The sequence below is a fragment of the Ictidomys tridecemlineatus genome, chromosome 3 (genome assembly GCF_052094955.1).
Source record: "Ictidomys tridecemlineatus isolate mIctTri1 chromosome 3, mIctTri1.hap1, whole genome shotgun sequence".
NCBI classification, from domain to species: Eukaryota; Metazoa; Chordata; class Mammalia; order Rodentia; family Sciuridae; genus Ictidomys; species Ictidomys tridecemlineatus.
Window position 1 is genome coordinate 88,603,917 of NC_135479.1, and position 21,341 is coordinate 88,625,257.

The window sequence follows — 21,341 nt, forward strand, 5'->3', positions numbered from 1 at the left end:
CCATGGTCTTATAGAAGATTGGAGAACATTAAATAGGATACTAAGTTGGAAAATTAGGTTTGGAAAGGAAATAACTAGCTTCTTACTCCAAGTTTAGAGGAAAGAGTATGGGAATTGTTGAAAGACAAACTCTAAAGTGAGAAGGAAGATAGGGACCTCATAAATACATAATGACATTTGTATTGAAGCTATTTTAATAAGGAATTGTCAGATGTCTGAGAAATTGGGAAACAACTAGCAAGGATATTTTGTATTCTTATATATATTTTGAAAAGAATTTAAAATATTTTCCTTCATAACAGCCACTATTTATCAAATAACATTGTTTATACAGAACAAATCAATGGTAACTCCTTATTTACATGACATTTTTATACAAATAAATATTTTATAGCTGAAGCTTATCCTTTTAAGCATTGAGATACATAATATAAATATCCTTTACTAAGTAGTATATCTGAATATAATTTAACTATAATACCATAAATTGGAATAATTTAGAATGTAATCATTTTATTTTGTTTCATAATGTCTGAAACTATTAACATGTTTGTCGCTATGTCTTATGTCTTCAGACTGCTGTGTATTGAAAGTGATTTTGCTACCCTGCTATTTTATTTATTCACTAGCCAACCCCCCTCCCCTTTGTTGATTTTAACCTAGCTGTTCCCTTATGCAGTAAAGATCTGAAGGATACTTGGGAAAGCCAGATATCCATTATTTAGACAACTCTAGGACTGCATGCTTATACCTATACCTGCTTCTTCTGGGCAGTAATGCCCACGAAGTTATTTGTGACAACTCAGTAAAAGTTTGTGTGTGTGTGTGTGTGTGTGTGTGTGTGTGTGTGTGTGTGTGTTAAGTTGTGGCTGGATCAATGGCTATGTTTCAAATGGTTGAGATTGCCTGGCATTTGATTTTGAGAGCAACTATAATAGTTATTTCATGGTTGAAATTTAAAACCACGAATGAAATATTTATTAGTAATGGGTACAGGGTTCTTTTTTGTTTGTTTGTTTGTTTAACTTAATATGCTAAAACTGAAGAAAAATGTTTACAGACCAGAAGAATAATGCTAAGACTTGAAGTCAAGGGCTATATAGCCCAATGAACCCTAAATTTTTTATTTATTTATTTTTTACATGGTGCTGAGATTGAACCCAGTGCCTCACACATGCTAGGCGAGTGCTCTACCACTGAGCCCCAACCCTAGCCCCAACCCTAAAATTTTTAAAGGAAAAAAATGATGGATTAAATTTCACATTTGGGTAAGAAGTTTTTTCTAAGAGAGAACTTGGGTGATTGCTAATGTTGAATGGGGACTTCAGCCCTTTCTTCCTGTGTATAGTAGTATTTTTCAATGTCCAGATAAAGTCTGCCATTTTTAGCTCTATTTTTGACATTTGGATAAAGTGGATAAAAGCTTTATTCTTTTCAGCTATGAAGAACTATTAAAGGTCTGATATAGTTTCATTCCCCAGAGCAATAATGTTGATTTATTTAAATAGTAAAGATTATTACAGTTAAAAATGAACAGATTGAAAATAACCAGGGCATTTAAAAAAATTAAATCATTATTTATTTCCATGTTTTCCTTCTGTCTTTATGGTTTTCCTTAAACAAAAAACCCAAAGAAACCAAATTCTGTTGTCATGGTTGCCAAGAGGACTACAGACTGTTACAGAGAATCAAAAAGTTCTTATTTCCTGTGAATCTGTTGACTTTTCCTCCTGTTAGAAGTGGGTCTTCACAATGAGCTCTAGGTTGAAAGCAGAACTATAAAATCACTTCTTTTTCCTGCCCTTTATATACCTTGGCAACTTAAAATTCTTTGGGTTTATACTTGATGATAGTTACTATTAATGCCAAATTTGTACAACTTTATTCAGCCATTATGTTTCGAAGATAAGAAAAGAGTGATCTCCCTTTTAAAACATTTTTACTTTGCCCTGTTCTCATGATTGCATTGATAATGATCATTTTTGTTAGACTGAACATAATTCTTTGCCTGTAATAATGGTTCCTATCAATAATCTATAGATTTGGAACATTAAGATATTTTTTTTGGTCTGCAGTTCAAGAGTAAAGGTCTTGAAAAAAATTTATCCAACTTTAAATACTGCATGGATCAGCACTGCTCCGCTAGTAATCCCTTTGATTAAGCATTCCTTATTTTACCAACTCGTGCATTAAAACCAGAACAGACAGTGTGTATTGTAGTACACAGAAGTACTGCTAAGGAAAGCACATGTACTATTTGTACAGTTTAAATTTTTGCAAATTCAATATTACTGTATATAATACAGTTTAAATTTTAAAAAATAATTTTATTTATGAATTAGTAAAAAAATAAATAGTTTACCTTTTTATCTTCCATTTTCTTTTTTAACTTTTTTTTTTTTGAAGTCCGCAGATGCACTTTTGGTGGCAATCGACTCTGAAGTAGTGGGAGCTGTTGATATACTACTTAATCATCGACCAAAACGGGCATCAAGACCAACTATAGTAGTTAGTACTCTTAAATATTTATTAATTTGGATTTTTAAACCAAAGTAGATCTCCTGCTCCATTGCCATTTTTTTCTTCCCCCAAATTTGTTTCGTTTTTTTAAAAAGTAGATTTTTTTCACTTGTAAAGTATTACCTTAAAGTAAGTAGGCATTTGCAATAATAATTAGTATTGCTTTTAGGAAAACTTTTTAAAATTAATTGATATTCCCATAATTTTATTATAATAGACACTGTTAGTCTAGAATATTCTGCAGGTAATGTTGAAAATATAGTTTAATTTCTAGATAGACTTAAGAATTAAATGTACACCATAAAATTATTCAGTGAAACTATAAAACTGGAAGACAATGTAGATGAATATTTAACTGATTAGGAGTAAAAGGATTTTTTTAAAGCATAAAAATAATGGACAAAAATTACAGTGAGACAGTCTTTGGCTGTTATATACATTAAATTAATGGAATCCAAACATTAGGCAAAATTTAGAAAATGATGGAAAACTGGCAAAATATACTTGCAGCAAATATCTCAAATTAGTAATATTTGTTTTAATATTAGATAAATTAATGGAAGACATCAAATCATATTACAAAATGACAAAAAATTCATAAAAAGAAAAATAAAATGTTAAACCTTACTGATAATCAAATTCGAGATACTAATTTTTGCTTATTAAATTACAAAAAAATCCCCCCCCCCTTTTCTTTTTGACATAGGATTTTACAATGTCGCCTATGCTAGTCTTGAATTTGTGGGCTGAAGCAATTCTTCTCTGCAAGCCTGCCTACTGAGTAGCTGGGGCTGCAAGCATGTACTTAGCAAATATTTTTAATGATAATCATTGATGGCAAGGAGAAGTAGAGGTTTATGTGCTGGTGGAGGTATTTTGGAAAACATTTTGGCAAAATGTGTCATAAACAAGAAAGCTGTCATATTCTTAGTGTTTTCTCTTCTAGAAATCTGTGAAGAAGATGGTCAAAAAATGAATAAAAATGTTGATTACAATTTTATTTATAGCAATGAAAAACAATGCAATGTGACACAAGTCTAAACATTCTAAAAATAGCTCAGTGGTAAGGGCTTGCTATGAATGTGGGAGACTCTGGGTTTGATTCCCAGCACCAGGGTGAAGAAAATAAACATTTTAAAAGAAGATAGGAAATGTAAATAATTATGTGTACACACAATGAAATATGCAGTCATTAAAATACTATTTTAAAAAGAACTTTTTGAGGGGCTGGGGTTGTGGCTCAGTGGTAGAGCACGTACCTAGCACATGCACATGCGAGGCCCTGGGTTCGATCCTTAGCACCACACAAAAATAAATAAAATAAAGGTATTGTGTCCAACTACAACTAAAAAATAAATATTTTTAAAACAAACTTTTTGAAATATGTAAATTTATGATATATTAAGTGGGAAAAAATGGGGATAATGAATTATACATATTATTTGATCCAATGTTAAAAATACTGATTAAAAGACTATCTAAATGTAGCAAAATTTTCATTTCTTATTGCTTGAAAAGTATATTTTTTTCTTTAAAATATTTTCTTTATTGCCATTTAATTAGGATAGCATTAATAATCAAATAAATACTAATTTAAAAATAAGATATATGTTGTACATCAAGTTTTTAAATTCTATCATTTATTATTGATGAGGGTAAAATGAAACAGTTTAAATAACTGCTGGGAGTATAGATAGGTTATACACAGAAGAAAAATAATGTTTTAAGAAATAATTATAAATTTGTAGCAGACTATGTGCCATGATCTGAGAACTGTAAGAAGCTCTGCCAAATTTCATCCTTTATCATAATTGAAAATTTTTACTTTCATTTAGACTTACAAGAATGTGACTTTCTGGGTTGGTGGTGTAGCTCAGTGGTAGAGGCTTGCCTAGCATGTACAAGGCCCTGGGTTCAATCCCCAGAGCCATAAAAAATAAAACACTATAATAAAAACAAAAATGTATGACTTGCTGCAGAGGATATTACCATATAGTTTAAGTAGTGGTAAGAAACTAACAGGAATAAAGAAAAAAGAACTAAGACTATATATAGTCCCTATCCAAAGGACCAGAAATATCTGGAATCCTATTGAATTTTCTGCCATTTATCTTAAAGTTACTATCATATTTTGGTCTACCTGTTCTTCCTGGCCTCTCAACCCATTTCCTTTCTTGAGTGGCAGTGTGGAGTGCACTAAATATTGAAACCCCTGACTAGTATTATCTTATCACTGTTACCACTGCCAGTTTAAAAATCTTAGAGTTACATGGCTTTGGCAGTCCTCACCTAGTCCGTGTAAAAACACTGTCTACTCCAGCAAATGAAGGTTATTCAGTCTTTATCTAAATACTTCCAGTATCAGCAAGATCATATTTAATAGCCCTATTCTGCCAGACAGGCAATATTAAATTTTTTATATATTTTATTTTACCACTTCAATAAATTCATCCTCTATTCTTGACTTGTCAAAATTTTATTTTCCCAATTGGCTTTCAAATACAGGTTATTTGATAATACATAGACTATGTTACAAACAATGAACTTATGAATATTAATCTTATACATGTCTTAATAGTGTTTTAAAAGTGTTTCATAAGAAGCATGAGGACCACTTTTCTCTTAGGATTTTTCTGTTAGGACTAAATATAATTTTCTTCATGGCCAATAATGCAGTAAGAGGGAAAATGGCTAATTTTAGGTTTCTCTGTAATTGTTAAATTCATTAATTTGAAGTCTTCAATAAGTAATTGGGAAGTGTCTATACAAACGATTCATAAAAGAGGAAAAACAAAATTTAAAAAGTATATTGTAAAACATTAAAATTTACTAGTAATCAAAGTAAAGCAAATTAAAATTTCATAATGATGTTTTTCATTCATAAATTATAATTTATCTAACTTACCCAGCACTGGTGAGTAAACTTTAGGGTAAAATGAATACTTTTTAAATATTATTGGTAATATAAGCTACTAAAAGAACTGTGATATTAATCATTAGGAGTGTCAAAACTGTTCATGGTCTTTAGATCTATAATTCCACTTTGTGTTGGAGTGTCTGTGTTAATGAGATAATCCTAAATTTGCAAAAACCTGTTTTCATAAAGATGTTTGTTATAGTGTTATTTAAATTAGCAAAATATCTTGAACATAGTTTATGAACTTCCTTAAATTGCATGTAAAATTCTGCACATTAATTTTTTTCCTTGAAGATCCTGGGCTATAGCTTTATAAGATTATTAAAAATTGTCCTTGACCTTTGAAAAAGTAAGAATTGTGTTTTTAACTACTGGTGTTTAGCATACCTATTATTTATTCAAAAGATGTTTTTTTAAAAAGGGGTGTGATAGAGAAAGAACTTGAAGGAAATATTGTATTGTAAAATGTATTTGGATAGAAGGAATATAGGTATTTTTATTCTTCTTTCTGCTTTTCTATATTTTTCAGATATTTTATATTGAGTGTACACTACTTTTACAATGTTAATAAAAATTACCAAAATGTGAACTTGATCAGCTTACCCTGGATCAAACAGCTCTCAGGGAAACCTCTGCGAAAAAGTGAGAAGTATTGGAAAGAATATACAATAGTCATAAAATAGTCAACCTTTTTATTTAACCTTGATTCTTTGATTACTAATATTTTTTTCCTCATTTCATGTCATCCTCAGGCCCCTGTGCCCACGAATTAGAAGGAGCTCAGGCTCCTGGTAGTACAGACCTGGATTCTGATCAGCACCCTGCCACTCCATTGTGTGGCTTGGGCACATTAACTTCTCTGAGCCTCAGTTTCTTCATGGGGATTAATTATGCTCAGTTTTGTAGGCTACTGTGAGGATTAAATGAGATGATAAATGTAATGTGCTAATAGTTCCAGGACTCATTAAATAGTAACTGTGATCGATAGTGTTTTTGTGCATTTGCAATAGGAAGTAGTATAGGTAAAGAACTACACAGAATGAAGAGTGCTTCCTATTCTTTTCCAGTAGCTTCATTGCTATTAGTGTGACAAGATTTGTCATAAAGGTGGAATTTTTAATTTTTCTCATGCATTGTACTCTGTTTTTAACATTTCTGTTTTTTCATTATATTCTTTTTCTAAAATTCTTACTCTTTATCCTTCTCATGCATGTTCTTCTTTTTTCTTAGAAAATAGAACTCTAGTTATATGAATGTTTCCTACTGAAGACTTTGTCTGTTATGATTATACTCCATTTATTAACTGAATTAAGTTTTGAGGTTTCAAAAATGTAGTCCAAGTATAATGCTTATCATATTCTTTAAAATAATTACCAAGTTCTTTGTGCCTTCCTATTTTTTTCATTTCATTCTTCAGATAAATATTTTTTGAAGTCACAAATAATAACTTTTGGACATTTATATAAATATTTTTCAGAAACTAATGGAACGAATCCAGAATCCTGAGTACTCAACTACTATGGATGTCGCACCTGTCATTTTAGCTGCTCATCGTAACAACTACGAGATTCTTACAATGCTGCTAAAACAGGATGTTTCTCTACCCAAGCCCCATGCAGTTGGCTGTGAATGTACACTGTGTTCTGCAAAAAACAAAAAGGACAGCCTCCGACATTCCAGGTTAGAAAACTAAGATTTTGGTAAATAAATGTGTGATGTAGTGAGATATGTATCAATGATGTTGGGGGTTTTGTTTGTTTATTGTTTGGTTTTTTATTTTAGTATTCTTTTTATGCAGCTTTTAAGAAATGTGATGCTCTATGACTACTGGAAGCCATACTTCTAGCTCTGTTGCTCACTGAGTTCTGAATTTTTCAGAACTTTTTACCAAATGCTGTCACGTTCCCGGGGACTTAAACACTCAAACCTGCCCACCCAGGGACACCACGTTGGACATGACTAAAACACTCAGGGGTCTTTTCAAGTAAGCTTCATTGCTATCAGTGTGACAAGATTTGTCATAAAGGTGGAACTGGGCTGCGTGAAATAACCACACAAGAGACAGAAATACCTTTTTCTTTGGGGGTGCTGTGATGGCTCCTCTGACCTTAAGGGTCTGCAGACAGAGAGAGTGCAAGCATGTGCTGACCCTTTTTACTGATGAGAAGCCATTCAAATGAGGCAAGGGGTCAGGTTTCAGGGGACTGAGTCTAAGATGTCTGCTGTCAGCAGGTTGACTGACAGCTAGGAAGGCCACACCCAAGGGCAGAGTAAGAGAAGGGGACACACAAAGGGCATTTCCATGGAACATTCTGTCCCAAACAGGGCAAGGGGTAATATCACAAAGGAACAGGTGAGCATAGCTCCATCCCTGGGGATGTAGGAAGGCACGCCTAAGCATGAAGACACATTTGCGTTTTCTCTACCCTCAAGATCTGGGCTATAGTCTTCTGTTACTTAGAGCAACCAAATCACAGGCTGACCAACAGTGCCTCAGCTGACCAGAAGGGAAAGCAAATGTTGGTCATATGCTATATCAGCCTCCTACAAAATGCTAAATAATTTAAAAAGTTCTTCAAATTAAGAATAAGGTTTATCTCATGCTCTCGAGGGAAGGGGTACTATTTGCTTTTTAGAATTATAGTTTATTAATTCAAGAGAATTTCCAACTTGTAAATAGTTACCACTTTCTATCTTATTTATTTTTAAAAAACACAACCATTTCCTATCTAAATATTTGACCTGTTATGCCTCTCAGAAAATATTCAAGTCTTTATTTTTTCACTATTCATCATCTCTTCCCATTTCTCCAATTGAAATATTAAGAACAATGGAGGAGGGGTTGACTTAAAAAAGTACCTACCTTACCTGTCTTGAACAGGTTGAGCAAGATCACACACATGGATATGTTGTCTAAGACACCTGGTTCTGGACTAGATTTTGGAACTAATTTTCAGCATAAGCCTTTGCGATAGTTTAGGTATATTTTTTCCCTACCAAAACACATTGGAATTTGATTCCCGAGTAGTGGTATTCAGAGGTGCCTTTGAGAAGTGATTAGGTCAGTGTCCTCATGAATATATTAATGTCTTTTTCAGTAGACTGGATTAGTTCTCTTGAGACTGGATAAGTTCTTGTGGTAATGAATTAGTTCTTACCAGAACATACCTGGAACCACCTTTCAGCCTTTCTCACATCTGTCCTTTCTTCTGCATATACCTGCTTCTTTCCACCATGAAACCTTTACCAGAGCTCAGCAGATGCGCTCTTGGAATTTCATTTTGTGAACCAAAATAAACCCCTTTTCTTTGTAAATTATCCAGTCTCAGATATTCTGATATAGCAATGGAAAGTGATATTATTTTTTATGTGTAATTAAACATTATTAGTTCTGTTTCATGATTGCCAAAATATTTAGATTGAACCATATGAAATTACTGTTTTAAAAGTACTTTGGACTTAACAGAATTACATCTTTCCATATTTGTATATTGGTGTGAATGAAACCAGCACTCCAAAAAGTTACATAGAACATAATCACCTAGCTTAATAGGGCCTTAAAAAAGTCTTCTTTAAGATGTGGAGACTGATGATCTGTAGTAGTGTATACTTTTTAGTAAATATCACCACAACCCAATATTATAACATTTTCATCACTGAAAGAAGTTTTCTCGGCCCATTTATGGTCAGTCCTTTCTCCCATCCCCATCTCCAAGAGACTTTCTTTTTGTATAGTTTTTCTTATTCTAGAAATTACATATAAATAGAATCATGCAAAAAGTTGACTTACATCTCTGTATTCTTTTACTTAACATATTTTTGAGGTTTATTCGTACCATTGCCTATATCAATATTTTTTAGTGTTGATTATTACTCCATTATATAGATAACGTCGATCTTATTCATTTGTTTATCAACATTTGAGTTGTTTCCAATTTTTAGCAGTGAACATTGACATACAGGTTTTTATGTGGACATATTTTTATTTTTATTGTGTAGATATCTTGGAGTAAAATTTTTGGATTGTATAGTAATTATAAGTTTAACTTTTTAAGGAACTGTCAAATTGTTTTTTAAAATGTTTATATCCTTTTACATTCTCTTTAGCAAATATGTATGATGATTCTAATACTGCTAAATACTCACCAACACTTGATACTGTTAGTCTTTTTGATCATAGCCATTTAGTGTCTACAGGTACTTTCGCCTTATGATTTTAGTTTGCATATCTCTATGTCTTATGATGTCAAACATATTATGTGCTTATTTTTAGTTAGCTTATCCTCTATTCGAATCTTTAGCTCATTTTTCAGTTGTTTGTCTTCTTGTTGTTATTGAGTTCTAAGAGTTCTTTCTGAACTGTGGGCATAGGTTCTTAAACAGATACATGTTTTACAAATTATTTCTCCCAGTTTATGGCTTGTATTTCCATTTTCTTTATGATATCCTTTGAGATGCATAATTGTTCATTTTGATGAAGTTTATTTTTCTTTTACGTTTTCAGTGTCATAGTTACAAAATATTTGCCTAACTCAAGGTCACCAAGATTTTCTCTGGTTTTCTTCTAAATCTTTATAGTTTTAGGATTTATAGTTAAATGTATGATTTTTTGAGTAAATTTTTGAGTATATATGAAATAAGGATTTTTTTAATATCCCACCATTTACTACAGCACTATTTATTGAAAAGGTTATTTTTCTTATTTTGAATTATCTTCACATCTTGGGAAATCATTTGAGTAGATACATGTGGTTTTATTTCTAGACTCTGTTCTGATTCATTGATCTATACATCTGGGCTTAAACGAATATCATTCTGGTAGTTAGGGCATCCTTACTGTAAATTTTATTTTTCCATACTTTTTATTTATTTATTTTTATTTGAATTTGTTATATATGACAGCAGAATGCATTACAATTCATATTACACATATAGAGCACGATTTTTCATATCTCTGGTTGTATACAAATTATATTCACACCTTTTGTGTCTTCATACATGTACTTAGGGTCATGATGGCCATCTCATTTCACCATCTTTTCTACACCCATACCCCCTCTTTTTCCCTCCCACCCCTTTGCCCTATATAGAGTTCGTCCAATCCTCCCATGCTCCCCCTCCCAACCCCACTACGAGTCAGCTTCCTTATAATAGAGAAAACATACAGCATTTGGTTTTTGGGGATTAGCTAACTTCACTTAGCATTAAACTCTAACTCCATCCATTTACCTGCAAATGCCATGATTTTATTCTCTATTGCTGAGTAGTATTCCATTGTGTATATGTACCACAGTTTCTTTTTTTAAATTTTTTTTAATATTCATTTTTTAGTTTTCTGTGGATACAGCATCTTTATTTTATTTTTATGTGGTGCTGAGGATTGAACCCAGCACCCCGCGCATGCCAGGCGAGCATGCTATACCACTTGAGCCACAGCCCTAGCCCCATAGTTTCTTTATCCATTATCTACTGAAGGGTATCTAGGTTGGTTCCACAATTTAGCTATTGTGAATTGTACTGCTATAAACATTGATGTGGCTGTGTCCCTGTAGTATGCTGTTTTTTAGTCCTTTGGGTAGACTGAGGAGTGGGATAGCTGGGTCAAATGGTAGTTCCATTCCCATTTTCCAAGGAATCTCCATACTGCTTTCCATATTGGCTGCACAGTTTTGCAGTCCCACCAGCAATGTATGAGTGTGCCTTTTTCCCAAAATCCTCACCAACACTTATTGTTTGTATTCTTAATAGCTGCCATTCTGACTGGAGGGAGATGAAATCTTAGAGTAGTTTTGATTTGCATTTCTCTAATTGCTAGGGATGTTGAACATTTTTTCATATATTTGTTGATTGATTGTATATCATCTTCTGAGAATTGTCTGTTCAGTTCCTTGGCCTATTTATTGATTGGGTTATTTGTTTATTTGGTGTTTCGTTTTTTGAGTTCTTTATATACCCTAGAGATTAGTGCTCTATCTGATGTGCAAGTGGTAAAACTTTGCTCCCAAGCTGTAGGCTCTCTATTCACCTCGCTGATTGTTTCTTTTGCTGAGAAGAGCTTTTCAGTTTGAATTCATCTCATTTGTTTTTGATTTTAATTCTTGCATTATAGGAGACTTATTAAGGAAGTAGGAGGCTAATCTGATATGTTGGAGATTTGGGCCTACTTTTTATTCTGTTAGATACAGGGTCTCTGGTTTAATTCCTAAATCTTTGATTTAGGAATTAAATCACTTTGAGTTGAGTTTTGTGTGTGGTAGGAGATAGGGGTTTAATTTCATTTTGTTGCTATGGATTTCCAGTTTTCCTAGAACCATTTGTCTATCTTTTCTCCAATGTACGTTTCTCGTGCCTTTGTCTAATAGAAGAAAATTGTAATTCTGTGTATTAGTCTCTGTTCCATTAGTTTACCGGTCTATTTTGGTGCCAGTACCATGCTGTTTTTGTTACTGTTGCTTTGTAGAATAGTTTAAGGTCTAGTATAGTGGTGCCACCTATTTCACTCTTCTTGCTAAGGATTGCTTTAGCTATTCTGGGTCTCCTGTTTTTCCAGATGAAGTTCATGACTGCTTTTTCTATTTCTATGAAGAATGTCATTGGGATTTTGATTGGAATTACATTAAATCTGTATATTGCTTTTGGTAGTATGGTCATTTTGACAATATTAATTCTGCCTATCCAAGAACAAGAGAAATCTTTCTAATTTTTAAGGTCTTCTTTAATTTCTTTATTTTGCTTTCTGTAGTTTTCATTATAGAGGTCTTTTACCTCTTTTATTAGGTTGATTCCCAAGTATTTTATTTTTCTTGAGGCTATTGTAAACGGGGCAGTTTTCCTTGTTTCCCTGTCAGAGGATTTTTCACTGATATACAGAAATGCCTTTGATTAATGTGTGTTGATTATGTATCCTACTACTTTGCTGAATTCATTTACCAGTTCTAGCAGTTTTCTGTTGGAATTTTTGGGTCTTCTAAATATAGAATCATATCATTGGCAAATAGTGCTAATTGGATTTCTTCTTTTCCTACCTGTATTCCTTTAATTTCTTTCGCCTGTCTAATTGCTCTGGCCAGTGTTTCAAAAACTATGTTAAGTAGAAGTGGTGAAAGAGGGCATCCCTGTCTTATTCCAGTTTTTAAAGGGAATGCTTTCAATTTTTCTGCATATAGAATGATGTTGGCCTTGGGGTTAGCATAGATGCCTTTTATAATGTTAAGGTGTGTTTCTATTATTTTCTAGTGTTTTGAACATGAAGGGGTGCTGAGGGCCATTACCAAGTAGGAATGACGCATCGAAATTTCCTTGCCAAGCGTACCCCATGCTGCTTAGAGGACATTTGATGGGACATTGCATGCATGCTTTAATGAGGTGACCTTGCTCAAGGACCAAGGCAGATCTGGGTTTAGAACTGATCAGGTTTGAGGAAGTAACCGGCTCCTTGAGTTTAAGGCGTTGCCAGTTTAAGATAATGGGTTTTAAGGAAGTTGGAAGTTGAAGATTATTGCTGGGATTAGGGTGTTCCTGCTGCTTGTTCCCATTGAGTTCTCGTGAGATAAAAATGGGATTTGGAGAGAGCCTCGTGGAGTAGGTGGTTTGTGCGGGAGACAGGAGAACGCGTTTGCCCCTGGACCTGCGTGGAGGTGGTGTGAGAGCTGGAATAAAGAATTGCTGTTTGAACCTACAAAGCTGTGAGTGCCTCGTGATTCTGGTGCCAAGCCGAGACATTGGCCTTGGCAAAGGGGTGTTGTGTTTTGTAGAATGCCTTTTTTGCATCTATTGAGATCATCATATGGTTCTTATCTTTAAGTCTATTGATGTGATTAAATACATTTATTGATTTCTGTATGTTGAACCAACCTTGCATCCCTGGGATGAACCCCACTTGATTGTGGTACACTATCTTTTTGATATGTTTTTGCCAGAATTTTATTGTGAATTTTTGCATCTGTGTTCATTAGAGATATTGGTCTGAAGGTTTTTTTCTTTGATGTGTCTTTTCTGGTTTTGGAATCAGGGTGATATTGTACAATGAGTTTGGAAGTGCCCCCTCTTTTTCTATTTCATGAAATAATTTGAAGAGTATAGGTATTAGTTCTTCTTCATAGGTCTTGTAGAACTCAACTGTGTATCCATCCGGTCCTGGGCTTTTCTTTGTTGATAGGCTTCTGATAGTGTCTTCTATTTCATTGCTTGAAATTGATCTGTTTAAATTGTGTATATCATCCTGATTCAATGTGGGCAAATCATGTAACTCTAGAAATTTGTCATGCCTTCAATATTTTCTATTTCATTCAAGTAAAAGTCTTCAACATAATTTATAATTATCTTCTATATTTCTGTAGTGTCTGTTGTGATATTTCCTTTTTCATTATGGATGTTAGTAATTTGAGTTTTCTCTCACCTTCTCTTTGTTAGCATGGCTAACGGTTTGTCAATTTTATTTATTTATTCAAAGAACCAACTTTTTGTTCTGTAAATTTTTTCATTTTTTTTTGTTTCAATTTCATTGATTTTAGCACTGATTTTAATTATTTCCTGTCTTCTACTGCTTTTGGTGTTGATTTGTTCTTTTTCTAGGACTTTGAGATGTGATATTAGGTCATTTATTTGTTGACTTTTTGTTCTTTTATGGAATGAACTTTCCTCTTAGTACTGCCTTCATAGTGTCCCAGAAATTTTGATGTGTTCTATCAGTGTTCTCATTTACCTCTAAGAATATTTTAATCTCTTCCTTAATGTCTTTGCAACCCATTGTTCATTCAGTAGCATATTATTTAGTCTCCGGTTGTTGGAGTAGTTTTTATTTTATCATTTATTTTTAATTTCATTCCATTATGATCTGATAAAATGCAGGGTAGTATCTCTATTTTTTTGTATTTGCTAAGAACTGCTTTGTGGCATAGTATATGGTCTGTTTTAGAGAAGGTACCATGTGCTGCTGAGAAAGTGTATTCGCTTGTTGAAGGATGAAATATTCTATATATATCAGTTAAGTCTAGTTATTGATTGTATTATTGAGTTCTGTAGTTTTTTTGTTCAGCTTTTGTTTGGAAGATCTATCCAGTGGTGAAAGAGGTGTATTAAAGTCACCCAAAATTATTGTGTTGTGGTCAATTTGACTCTTGAACTTGAGAAGAATTTATTTGATGAACATAGATGCTCCATCGTTTGGGGCATATTATAATTGTTAAGTCTTGTTGGTGTATGGTTCCCTGTCCTTCTTTATCTTTTTTGTTTGACTTTAGTTTGAATTCTGCTTTATTTGATATGAGGATGAAAACTCCTGCTTGCTTCTGCAGTCCATGTGAATGGTATGATTTTTCCCAATCTTTGACCTTCAGTCTGTGTATGTCTTTTCCTATGGGATGAGTCTCCTGGAGGCAGCACATTGTTGTTTTTTAAAAAAATATTATTATTATTATTAATCCAATCTGCTAGCCTATGTCTTTTGATAGGTGACATTAACATTAACATTAACATTCAGGGTTATTTTTGTGACATGATTTGTATTCCAAGCCATTTTTGTTATTTAACTTGACTTAGTTTCTCCTTTGATAAGTTTTTCCTTTAGTGTAATACCTCCCTCTGCTGAATTCATTGTTGTTTTTCATTTTCTCTTCATGGAATATTTTGCCAGGTATGTTCTGTGGTGCAGATTTTCTAGCTGTACATTCTTTTGACTTTTGTTTATTGTGGAAGGTTTTTATTTCATCATCAAATCTACAGCTTAATTTTGCTGGATATAAGATTTCATTTTCTTTCAAAGCTTGACATATGTTGTTTCAAGATCTTCTATCTTTCAGGGTCTGGGTTGAAAAATCTGCACATAACTCATTTGGTTTCCCCCATATGTAATCTGTTTCCTTTCTCTCATGGCTTTTAATATTCTCTCCTTTTTCTGTATTTTAGGCATTTTCATTATAATGTGCCTTGGTGTGGATCTTTTGTGATTTTGTACATTTGGCGTCCTATAAGCCTCTTGAATTTGGTTTTCCAATTCATTCTTCATGTTTGGAAATTTTTCTGATATTATTTCATTGAATAGATTATTCATTCCTTTGGTTTGGATCTCTATGCCTTCCTTTATTCCAATAACTCTTAAATTTGGTCTCTTTATGCTATCCCATATTTCTTGAATGTTCTGCTCATGATTTCTTACCATTTTTCATTGTGTGGTCTACTTTTTTTTCAAGATTCTATATTTTGTCTTCTTTGTATGAGATTCTGTGTTCCAAGTGGTCTAATCTGTTGGTGATGCTTTCAATCGAACTTTTAATTTGGTTTATTTTTTCTTTCATTTCAAGGCTTTCTGTTTTTTTTTTTTTTTAGAAACTGTGTCTGCCTATTGAAGTAATCTTGTGCTTCCTGTATTTGTTTATGTAGCTCTTTGTCAAAATGATCTTTTGCTGCCTGTATTTGCTCTCTTATATTATCCTTTAATTCACAGAACATTTTAATTATGTACATCCTGAATTCCTTCTCTGTCATTTCTTCTAAAGTGCTGGCCATGGATTCTAATAATGTGGTATCTTGATTTGTGTGGGGCACTTTCTTCCCTTGTCTTTTCATGTTGGTTGTGTGTCTTTCCTTCTAGCACTATGGATCTGAGTCATTACCTATTTTACCCTACAGGCTTATAGTGCCCCTGTAGGGTTCCAATGCCTCTTCTTTGAGGAGAAGGACAATGTTAACAGATCCCTCTATAAATAATGTACAACCTAAAAACAAATAGTTGCTATTAAGACAGTTTCAGTTTTGTCACAATGTACAGAAATGGTGAATTCATTTATTATCTACTATATACTCAGTAGGTTTGTACTATTCAGTAGGTTTGTAAAAGGGTTTAGAGTTTTTGAAGTAGTTTTTATTTTTTATTTTATCATTGATTTCTAGTTTCATTAGATTATGATCTGATAAAATGCAGGGTAGGATATCTACTTTTTTGTGTTGTAGAGAAGAAAGTGTATTTGCTCATTGAAGAATGAAATATTCTATATTTCATCAGGGATGTGGTGTAGGAGGATATAAAGTTACTATGTATTAGGAAGTATGAAAGAGAAATCTAAAAAGGAAGGTTAGTAGCAGGAAAATAGAGAGGAAGTAATTTTGGGTAGACAACTAAGTGGGAAGACAGTAGAGTACATAAAACATCTTCAGAATATATAAAGAAATAAAAAAACTCATTACCAAAAAAAACCAAAACAACAGTAACAACCACCAAAAAAAACCCCAAACCACACAGATAACTCAACATACTTCTCAAAAGGGGCTAAAAATTATATGGAAAAAATGTTCACCACTTTTAGTCATCAGAGAAGTGTAATTCCAAACTACATTGAGGTTCCAGCTCATCTCATTCAGAATAAAAATCATCAAGAATACAAATAACAATAAATGCTGGTGAAGATAGAGGACCAGAGGAGTCATTATTAACTGCCAGTGAGAATGTAAATTGGTATACTTACTATGGAAATCAGTATGGAGATTCTTCAAAATATTAAAATAGAACTAACTTTACCACTCCTTGGTATTTATCTACAAGAGCTGAAGTTAGCATACTATGGAGATACATGCATACCCATATTTATTGCAACACAGTTCACAATGGTCAACTTATTGAGTCAGACTTGATGTCTATAAATAGATGAATGATTAAAGAAAATGTGGTATATATACACAATGGAGTTTTACTCATCCATAAACAAGAACAAAATTATGTCATTTGCAGGAAAATGAATGGAACTGTAGAGAATCATTTTGTAAAATAAGCCAGATTCAGAAAGACAAGCATTTTTTGTTTTCTCTCATATTTGAAAGCTAGATGTTAATTTAAAAAAAAGAAGAAGAAAGAAAGAAACGTTATGAAAGTATACAGGAGACCATTAGGGTAAAGGAAGTGGATCAGGAGAAGGAGAGGTATTGGAGTGAAATTGATCAAGTTATGTTATATACATGTATGAATATACCAAACTGAAACTCACTATTCTATATAATTAATATGTACCAATAAAAAAGTATGATGTTAACCATAAAGTTTTCATGGATATCTTTTATAAGAATGAGGACAGGACTAGGGCTGTGTGGCTCAGTAATAGAGCATTTACCTGGCACATGTGAGGCACTGGGTTCAATCCTCAGCACCACATAAAAAAATAAAGTTATTGTGTCCACCTGCAACTAAATAAATACATATAAAAAAAGAATGAGGACATTTCTTACTATTTTTAGTTTGTTGAGAGTTTTTCATCATTAATTATCTTTGGATTTTGGTCTAAGGCTTTTCTTGCGTCTGTTAAAATGGATATATATTTTTAGATCTTTATTCTATTAATATGTTATATTACAGTAATTGATATTCAGATGTTAGACTGACCTTGTTTTCCTGGGATAAACCCTACTAGGTTGTGATAATAATCCTTTGTATGTGTTACTGAATTCAGTTTGCTAATATGTTAAATATTTTTTGTTTTATGTTCATGAAGGATATTTTCGATAGCTTTGTTTTTTTGAGGTGTCTTTATCCGACTTTGATCTCAGGGTAACAGTGGTTTCAGAAAATGAGCTTTAAAGTATTCTCACTTCCTCTATTTTTTGAAAGATTATATTTATGATTAGCATTCTTTCTTAAATATTTGTTGAAAATAGTAAGTGAAGTTATCTGGATCTATACTCTATTTTTGCAGGATAATTTTTATTAAGTTAATTTTCTTAAAATAGCTCTATTCACATTTTCTGCTTATCCTCAAATCTATTTCAGTCATTTGTGATGTTCTAAGAAATTGTTCATTTCCTTTTTTTAACTCTTTTATTTTGTTTTTTTAAATATACAAAAGCGGAATACATTACAATTCTTATTACACATATAGAGTATAATTTTTCATACCTTTGTATATAGAGTATGTTCACGCCAATTCATGCCTTTATACATGTACTTTGGATAATGATGTCTATCACATTCCACCGCCCTTGCTAATCCCCTGCCCCCTCCTTTTCCCTCCCATCCCTCTTCCCTATCTAGAATTCATCTAATCCTCCCATGCTCCCCCTCCCTATCCATTTCCTTTATGTTGTCTAATTTGGCATATAGATGATTATAATTCTTTATAAACTTTTTTATTTCTTTAGACTCTCTAGTGATGTCCTTTTTATTCCAGATATCTATGTTCATTCTTTCTATCTCTTCTCCACCCTTTCCCTTCTCTCTCTGCCTCTCTTTCTCTTTCTTCTTTGTCTAGCTTAGAGTTAGTCAGCTGTAGTACTGGAGCCAAATCCAGCCTACCAACTATTTTTTTCTTTTTTTTAAGAGAGAGAGAGAGAGAGAGAGAGAGAGAGAGAGAGAAAGAGAATTTTTAATATTTATTTTTTAGTTTTCGGTGACACAACATCTTTATTTTATTTTTATGTGATGCTGAGGATCGAACCCAGCGCCACGTGCATGCCAGGCGAGCACGCTACTGCTTGAGCCACATCCCCAACCCCTACCAACTGTTTTTATAAATAAAGTTTTATTGGAATATGCCTATGCCTGTTTGTTTATGCACTGTTTATTGCTGTTATTGTGGTATAACATGAAAGTTGAGTAATTGCCATATATACAATGTAGACCTCAAAGCCTAAAGAATTTATTCTCTGGTCTTTTGCAGTTTATCTCTGATCTTATCAATTTTATTGATTTTTCTAAGTGACAACATTAATTTTATTCATGTTTTCTTTTTTTTAATTTTAATCAGTTTTTTCACTTTAATGTAGTTTTCTTTAAAATAAACTTTCCATTATCTACTTTCAGAAAATTTAACATATATTCAATGCTACAAATTTTTCAGCTCATTAAATGAAATACATATTATTCATGTTTTCTATTGTTTTTCGGTTTCCATTTTGTTGCTTCTGCTGGTAACTTTATTTTTTCTTTCTATTAACATTGAATTTAATTTGCTCTTACTTCTCTAGCTTCTTCAGTTAGAACCTTAGCTTATTTATTTTTAGATCTTGTTTCCTTTCTGATGTAAATATGTTCAAGATATTTTCTGTTTCCCATATGATTTCTTCTTTGACTCTTGAGTGTTTTTATTTTTCTTTAATTAATAGGCTTTATTTGTTTAAGGAAGTTTTAATAAACTTCATAGCAATATTCATCAGAAGGTAGAATTCCTATATAAGACCCTTCTTCCCAGGTATTACATACCATCAGCATTCTTCACTGATGTTATAAATTTGTTAGTGTTCCCTCTCTCCCTCCCTCCCTCCCTCCCTCCCTCCCTTCCTTCCTTCCTTCCTTCCTTCCTTCCTTCCGGGATTCAAATCAGGGCTTCACATATGCCAGGCAAGCTGTCTACCATGGAACTACATCACCATCTATTATATTTGTTAAAATAGATGAATGAACATTGATACATTAGCCAAAATCTGTGGTTTACATTAGGGTTTACTCTTAGTATTATACATTCTTTGGGTTTTGGCAAATGTCTAAGGACATATACCCCTAATGGTATCATAGAGAATAGTTTCACTACCCTAAAAATTCCCTGTTAAAACTGTTCACTCCTCCCTTCTCCCAAGCCCCCTGCAAGCAACCACTACACTTTTTTGGGGGGGTACCAAGAATTGAACTCAGGGGCACTGGACCACTGAACCACATCCCCAGCCCTATTTTGTATTTTATTTACAGACAGGGTCTCACTGAGTTGCTTAGTGCCTTGCTTTTGCTGAGGATGGCTTTGAACTCGAAATCCGCCCTCAGCCTCCTGAAGCTGGGATTACAGGCGTGTACCACTGTACCCAGCTACCACTACTGATCCTTTTACTGTCTCCCATCTTAACTTTTTCCAAAATGTCATATAATTGACATCAAGCAGTATCCAGCATTTACATCTTTCACTTAGTAATATACATTTAAATTTTCTTAGCATCTTTTCATGGCTTAACACATTTCTTACTAGTGCTAAATGATGTTCCATTGTTTGGGTATACCACCATTTATCCACTCACATATTAAGGGATATCCTGATGGGTTTTAAAATTTGACAATTTTGATCAAAACCACATGTATTCATGTACAGGTTTTCGTGTCAATGTAAGTTTCTAACTCATTTAGGTAGATATCTAGAAGCATGATTATTGGATTACATAGTTAATTGCTGTTCAGTTTTGTAAGTGTACAGGTTTTCGTGTCAATGTAAGTTTCTAACTCATTTAGGTAGATATCTAGAAGCATGATTATTGGATTACATAGTTAATTGCTGTTCAGTTTTGTAAGAAACTGCCAAACTGTCAAACTGTTTTCCATAGTGGCTGCATTATTTACCATTCCAACCAGTGATGAATGAGGGTTCATATTGCTACACATCTGCAGCTGCATTCAGTATCTCAATGTTATAAATTCTAACCATTTTAACAGGTTGTATAGTAGTAGCTTATTGTTAGTTTAATTTGCAGTTTTCTTGCAATGTGTGATGTTGTGCATTTTTCATGTGTTTTTTGGCCATCTGTATAATTATATTTTTAGTGAGGTGTCTGTTTAGATCTTTTTTCTGTTTTTAAATTGAGTTTTTAATTTTCTTGTTGAGTTTTTAAAGTTCTATATGTACTTTAGATAAGAATCCTTTATGAGATAATGTTGTTTGAAAGTACAGTGGTCTCCCCTATCTGTGTTTTTGCTTTCCATGGTTTCAGTTACCTGTAGTCAACCGTGATCTGAAAATATTAAATGGAAAACTGCAGAAAGAAATAATTCATAAGTTTTAAATAACTTTTATTATACTGTATTGTTATAACTTCTATTTAATTATTATTACTAATCTCTTTACTATGCCTAACTTAAAATTAAACTTTATTATTGGTGTTTATATGTAGGAAAAAACAGTACATATACATATTCCTCATTTATGATGGGGTTAGGTCCCAGTAA

The 21,341-nt window shown here is 32.9% G+C and overlaps 1 protein-coding gene across 6 annotated transcripts in view; it reads left to right on the top strand.

Moving 5' to 3' along the window:
• The window catches only part of Trpc1 (transient receptor potential cation channel subfamily C member 1), a 91,593-nt gene that overhangs the window by 18,963 nt on the left and 51,289 nt on the right, over positions 1-21,341 (top strand). For 2 of the 6 annotated variants that reach the window (XM_078043447.1, XM_078043449.1), the window contains 2 exons: positions 2,407-2,508; positions 6,915-7,117. In XM_078043447.1, coding sequence (XP_077899573.1) covers positions 2,407-2,508; positions 6,915-7,117 — 305 coding nt within the window. Of the gene's footprint in view, positions 1-2,406; positions 2,509-5,963; positions 6,080-6,914; positions 7,118-7,262; positions 7,422-21,341 lie in introns of those variants that run through there. The other 4 variants (XM_078043448.1, XM_078043450.1, XM_021728302.3 and 1 more) reach the window with 3 other exon arrangements.